Source organism: Stegastes partitus, unplaced genomic scaffold, assembly GCF_000690725.1.
Source record: "Stegastes partitus isolate 25-593 unplaced genomic scaffold, Stegastes_partitus-1.0.2 Scaffold86, whole genome shotgun sequence".
Taxonomy (NCBI): domain Eukaryota; kingdom Metazoa; phylum Chordata; class Actinopteri; family Pomacentridae; genus Stegastes; species Stegastes partitus.
In genome coordinates, this window is record NW_007577817.1 from 669,351 (window position 1) to 676,753 (window position 7,403).

General features: G+C 39.5%; 1 protein-coding gene across 1 annotated transcript in view; it reads left to right on the forward strand.

Moving 5' to 3' along the window:
• Positions 1-7,403, forward strand: part of abca2 (ATP-binding cassette, sub-family A (ABC1), member 2) — a 219,926-nt gene that overhangs the window by 84,666 nt on the left and 127,857 nt on the right. Inside the window, exons 7-8 of the mRNA XM_008277032.1 lie at positions 254-367; positions 5,125-5,301. Coding sequence (XP_008275254.1) covers positions 254-367; positions 5,125-5,301 — 291 coding nt within the window. The remainder of the gene's footprint in view (positions 1-253; positions 368-5,124; positions 5,302-7,403) is intronic.

Sequence of the window (7,403 nt, forward strand, 5' to 3'; positions counted from 1 at the left end):
CTTATGTTTCATTTTCACTTAGCATTGTTAAAACTCAGATGTGATCACAAACAATATATAACTGTTTTCTTCTGATGATGGCAATGATGTGAGGGAGAATAAATAAAGAAGAATGAGTGATTCTAAGTAGAACTTGTCACCCACAAGAGCTAGCACTCTGGCCAGCATTCTTGCCACATGTCATACTCATATCCATATTTTGTGTGTGTGTGCGTGTGTGTGTGTGCGTGTGTGTGTGTGTGTCGTCATGCAGGTGTACAGTCTTATTTTTGGTACATGGCTCAGAGATCATGGAGGGACCCAAAGTTGGATTCAGAAGGCAAAAGACACTAAACAAATACCCAAAGACAAAGTTCTTAATTTGGAGGTAAGTTCACACATGTTGACTCACACTTCAACACAAAGTGCCACACATAAGAAAACTGAGGTGACAGCTATTAGCTCGTATACTGCTGTTAGCTAGGATGGGCTCTGTTCCTTTATTTTGTTATTTCAAGTAAAATTAGAATTTAGATTTAAAATGTCTTTCACTCTGACAAAGTAAACACTGTTTTAAAGCCTCATATCCATTTCAGAATACTTACAGAAGATCAGAGTAGCACTCTACTAGTTGGGTACAGAGAACGGCGAGTGCCCATATTCCATATGCTGTCACTTATTTGCAGTTTGTACAAGACTAGCTGAACTAGGACTGTAGTTTCTATCTCTTTAAACTTTATTTTGAAATCCTAGGTTGCAGTGAATGCTTGTGGCACATTCAAATTGTGTTTCTTTTTTACTTGTACGACATTAAACACAGTCACATATACCTGTGCAGCTTTATTATTCTGGGATTTGAATGAAATCACCCTTTAGCAGTAAAACAAAATAACAAGGGACACCAGACAGCTGTACTACAAAGCAAGTTTGACATAAGAGGTGTGTCAGAAAAACGTCAGGACTGGTGTCACAAAAATCCAAACTACAAACTACAAGTTTTCCCCTTCGAAGTAATCCCCCTGGAGTCTAGCACACTTTTCCAGCCTTCTCTGCCACACCGCCATGCACTCCTGGAAGGACTCTTCCGGGATCCACCTCAGCTCCGTCGTCACAGACGTCTCGATGTCATCCATGTCTTCAAAATAGGTCCCCTTGATGACCCCCTTGAGCTTGGGGAAGAGGAAAAAATCCCACGGAGCCAGGTGGAGTGAGTAGGGAGGTTGCTCCAGCATGGGGATGTTCTTCTCAGCCAGGAACTGTTGGATGCTCAGGGCATTGTGAGCACGTTGTCATGGTGAAGCAGCCACGACTTGTCCTGCCACAACTCTCGCCTCTTCTCATGTACTGAACAATGCAAACGCTGCAGGATCTCTTTGTAGACGTGCTGGTTGATCGTCTGAAGGAGAAAACTCATAGTTTGTAATTATCGTTTGAAATATATCTTTTGTGACACCAGCCATGTAACTTTTCTGACACACCTTGTATCCAGGCTTTCTTTGTGTAAACTGGCTTGACAAAATCTAAAGCCCTAGCCAAAGATTACGGGTATCACCAAGGTTGGTAACAACTTTCTTTATCCACTCAGACTTTCTGCTTCAGACTCTGTGCACGTGTGACTCTTCTTCTGCACAAAAGTAAACGACCGTCTGCAGCTGCTTCAGTCAAGACGTTTTAATGGAGAACAATGAGGAGTATAAAAAAATATGACGGTAAAAAGCGCTGCTACTGCAAATGGTGCAAGACAGAAACGCTGGCAGAAAACTGTTAAATACGTTAATATATAATATTTTACAGATGCAGCTGCTTATTTCCAGCTGACAGCTGCACTATAAACTTGAAAGTTAATGTATTTAAATATGATCTTGTATTGAAGTGCATTTAGGTCTGACACTGTCCCATAATGCAGGATATCATTTTAATTTTTGTCCAAATCAAAGCGAAATTAATGTTATTGATTGAATATTCACTGTAGTAAATACCAGTAGAATTATCCATTTTCTAATCTGTTGTCTATCAGCTACAGTACCAGCAGTGTAAATGGACTTGACAGCAAATCAGAGCCAAACATAAAAAACTGATTCATGTCATTTCTGCATCATTATGTCATTTCTGCAGTTATAAAAACTAATAACTTTATGGACTTTTTTTGTGTATCACCATACAGAAACAAAGGTACAAAGGGTTTTACTGCAAAACTATTGCTGTAAAGCACTTTGTTACAAAGCAAATTCAACAAATAATAAATAGGATTGCAAAGACACAACAAAAACAAGATAAAATAGTTAATTCAAGTCAAGACAATGTTTTTGTATACCATATCTTTGACAACAACTGCTACGCCAGGATGCCTTTTAGCCAAAAGATTGATATTACAAAAGTAACATAACATGACTGAACATTGCAGTTAAGATCCTGTGGTGTTATTTAAGATGTGATTAAACCTGAGCAATTTACATATCAGAGTTTAACCCTACAAAAATTATATAAATGACTTGACTGTAAAACATATTAACGTGAGACCCTGCAGTGCTATTAATTGATTTTTATAACTCAACTAACAATTGATATAAATATTGTGGCTAAAAATCGACAGGGTTATTAATCTTGTGGATATACCTGACAATTTTTGTTGTATAGTGTTTAATGTTTTTATTTTTGTATTACTATAATTTATTTGTGACAGCTGAGGTAACTACCTTGACCTCCAGCAGAATTAGGCCCGGGGAGGGTGTCTGTATGCCCCAACCAACTGGGTTTAGAGAAAAGAGGAGAGAGAACAGGATAGCAGAGACAGAGCCTAGATCACACCCTTTTACAGCTTCAGAGCCAGATATACAACAGGACAAGCACAAACTACAAGTTAGTAACATGCAATAGCAAATATAATTGCATGAAGGACATGCAAGGAATGACTTGGTGTGGTGACAACAATACCATTAGTTAGGGAAAAGCCATATGATACAAGTGAGCCTTAAGAAAAGATTTAAAAGAGAACACTGAATTTGACTGCCTGAGATCCTCGGGCAGAGAGTTCCATGGCTAATGGGCCCTAACAGCAAAGGCCCAGTCACCTTCAGTGACTAGACAAGAGTTCAGAACCAATAGCAGGGTCCTGCTGGAAGATCTCAGGCAGTGATCAGGCTTATAGGAAGTCAGCAGATCACAGAGATAAACATGAACCTGACTGTTGCTTTTTAAACAAGCAGTAAAATCTTAATGCCTTTGTCTTCTGTGAAATCTTTAATCTTTCTCTAACAGAAGTCATCATCCCACCCTGCCTAAAGTCAGCCATTGTCATCCCTGTCCCAAAAAAGCCAATCACCAACTGTCTCAGTGACTACCGACAAGCTGCGCTTCCACCAGTTATAATAAAGTGCTTTGAGAAGCTAGACCCACAGCAGAATTAAACTTTATTCCCTCCCAAATTTGATCTCATCAGTTTGCTTACAGGGCAAACAGATCCACAGAAGATGCCACTGGGGGGAGAATGCTCTTTGATAGCTAAGCATGTCAAAGCGTCACTCCAGGGATATAGTTGGTAAACTGGTCAACTTTGCCCTCCCTCTTCCCTCCTGCACCTGGATAAAAGACTCAATAACTGCCCACAGTAAAACTTTGCCCTCATCTCTCTTCCATCCCCACCCTCTGCACTGACTCTCTTCAAGACTGAGTGCCTAGGCCACTACAATATGCTCTATACACCTATGACTGCGCTCCAACCTATACAACAAACACCATCATTACATTGAATAATGACACCAGCTTAAGTGGTCAGATTGATCTCAGGTGGGGATAAGTCAGCCTACTGAGATGAGGTCTAAAGACAGCATGGTGTTTAGTTAACAACCCAAACTGAACAAAACATAAACAAAGGAACTCATCACTGACTTCAGATTCTGCCCCACTCTACATCAACAGGGACTATGTGGAAAGGGTTCATACCTTCAAATTTCTGGGAATGCATGTCTTAGATGACCTCTCTTGCTCTGCTTGTACCACCTGTCTTACACAGCAAAAAGTCGAGTGCTGAATTAACTCCCACAGAGTTGATTTCAATGCTATTTGTGGGTTTATATAGCTCCACACTCTCCAGAGTTAAATTCACACTTTTGAAATAGCTAATAATTTAACATTGGGCCAGAGTTCACATTTTAACTCTATATAGAGAGTTAAATTAACACTATGGGATTAGACAAGTAACACTGCTAAGATTTTTTTTTTCTCCTATATATCCTGGTTAGTGTTAACTTTACTCACTACAGTGTTAGGTTATCTACACTTAAAAGTGTTAAAATGTATTATAAGAATGAATGCCATTAACAACATTTATTTAAAAAAAAATTTAAAATTATTTTGCCTTTTGATCAAAAATCCATCCATCCATCCATTATCTATAAACCACTTAATCCTCACTAGGGTCGCGGGGGGGCTGGAGTCTATCCCAGCTGACTCAGGGTGAAGGCAGGTCCACCTGGACAGGTAACCAGTCTATCCCAGGGCTACACTTAGAGACAGACAACCAAGCACACTCACATTCACACCTACGGACAATTTAGAATCACCAATTAACCTCAACATGTTTTTGGNGTGTGATCAACTCTGTAAAATAACTCCAACACTGACCACTATTTAAATCAGAAAGTGTGAAAATCACACTTTGAGAGTTAAAATCAACCCCGAAACATTTAACTCTGAAAATTTCAACACTCCAATTTTTGCTGTGTACCTGTTGCCATCTTGCAGGTGCCATAGAATCATTAAAACTCTGATTACCTGACTCAGTGAAGCAGTGAATAAATCCTTGCATGCAATTCTTGTGCCATAATTTACATTCATACTTGGACAATAAATATAGTCTAATAATCAACATTTATTCTGATGCAACTGCTACCTCTCATGTTAGATTTTTAACAATTATTATTTATTGACTCAATTTATTTAATGTTTTTGTGTTTATGAGATTTTTTTTTTTGGTGTCCCTTAAAGCACCAATTAGGGGTAGTACTCATTGTTGTAATGGATGTTAGGACTTAATTTAGTAACACAAGACACGACACACACAACAAACACTGAGCATATCATGTTTTTTTCTGAACAGCATTTTTTGCCTTTCCTCTCTTGTCTCATCCATTCCTGACCTCATAGGAGAAGCTGGTGGGAGGTGTACACAGTCTAGATGGAGGTCTGATACACAAAGCCTTACATGACCCCACAGAAGCAGCCCACAGGCAGGCTCTGCTCAGACTCTTGTCCCAGGCTTTAGGCTTCACTGAAGTCACAGGAAGTCAGAGAGACAACCAGCAGGGGATACAGGAGGTGGAGGTATACGTACTGTTTCACAGCCATTGTTTACAGTTACTTTCTATTTTTTAAACAGAAGCGTGCTCTTTCAATTTGGAAATTTTATGTCTCCATTTTACATTCAGATTTTGTAATGCTGTTCCTCAAAACCCTGCCCTCTTTCTCTCATAGCCCCTGCTCAGGTGGCCGCTGCTAGACAACAATAAACAAAATGGACATCAACTTGTTTTTCTATTATTTTCATGTCCACACTGTAAAATGTGATTAGTTGATCTTACTTAAACAAATCTAGGAAACCAGTTGCACCCATAAAAGGTAAGTAAACCATTAGTCTTAAATCCAGTTTACTTCATATCGACTTGAAAAGTTTACTTAAAATTTAGCTGTATTTACTTTTTTTTTTTTAAACTTAAAAATAGCAAGCATAATGAACTTGATCTTTCCAAGTGTTAGAAACTTAATAATAATTGATCACATTTATATAGCGCTTTTCTAGACACTTTACAGTGTAAAGTTTACACTGTCAATTATTCATTCACACACTTTCATCCCGGTGGTGGTAGCTACGATTGTAGCCACAGCTGCCCTGGGGCAGAGTGACAGAGGTGTGGCTGCCATTCTGCCCCTCCAACCACCACCTCAAACAGTCCATTCATATGCATTAATACCAGGCAACGTGGGTGAAGTGTCTTTCCCAAGGGCACAGCCACCATGACACAGATTACAGGGCGGAATCGAACCGCCAACCTTCCATTTATTGACCGACCCGCTCCACCACCTAAACCACAGCTGCCCTGTGAACTTTCCAGAAACTTCTCCTGCACTTCTTTACTGCACATGTGCACTGCTGAGCTCTGTGTTCAGTCCAGGACCAGAACGTTTCAAGTCAAGTTTACTCAAATATACTTAATTTTATAACTCTTTCAGGAAAAATGAGTACATACTCACAGTCTATAAGTAAATGAACAATGAGAAATAACTAAAGTACACTAATGTAATTCAAGTAAGAATTGGTATTACCTTTTAGAGTGCAGCAGACCTGCAGTTTTCTGTGGTTTGTTCCAGATATGTGATAGACAGTGACGTGTGGTGAGGTTCATGGCTGGTGAGGCACTGACTTCATCAGAATCTGATTTACAAACATATGCACTCTACACAGCAGCATATTTACCATTTGATTGGCAGCAGTTTACGGGTTATGTTTCATATCTGCATTCTTTACACATACAAGCTGTGGCCCACAAAACGCATGTTTCTTTTCTTTCTTTCTTTCTTTTTTTTTTTTAAGTTATTGCGGTCTTACCTTTACCTTTAAATGAAGTCCATGCTGAGCTCCTTCTGGACAGAAATATCTGTAGCTTTTTTGTAAAAGTCTCCTGATCTTCCTTCGCTGCAGTTGACTTGCTAACTGTATATCATACCTAGTCTAGCCTGCTGTCACTTACTCTGCAGCCACAGAGTCACAAGAAGCATGTCTGGGATCAGAGCGCCATCCAGACAGCAGCACGCTGTCACTGCAGGCAGCCAGCGTAGGTAGCGAGGGATTGCGCAATCCAAGTGAGGCTGAGCTCGCTGCTGCCTCATTTGGATTGCGCAATCCCTCACTTCGCTGGCTGCCATGCAGTGACAGCCTACGCATGGCAGCCAGCGCAGTGAGGGATTGCACAATCCAAGGCGAGGCTCAGTTCACCGCTGCCTCACCGGCTTCTCTTCCAAGCATTTGAATGGGAAATTGCGAAAATTTAGCGATTTTGAATTTAAAAATCATCAAAGCTGACGAGGCTAAATGAAAAAATAAATACTTTATATTACAAATCACTGGATAAATATAACTATTTAAATTATTTTAACATCATACATTTTTTTCTTTCCGTGATGTCAGGTGAGGCTCCCCTGACCGCACGTCACTGGTGATAGAGTTGCCTTTTTTGTGTTTCATTTTGGCTTTGGGGATAGAAATTTAATCTGTCCCATTTGGCATACTGGAAGCTAGTGTAAAAATTTTAAACTGAGGCAATATGGTCCACTTATATGTTTATCTCAAATGGTGCCTTTGATAATAATAATAAAAGGAGTAAATGTGCATAAAAATCTGAAATTTCACAATACATGAAAGTAAATTT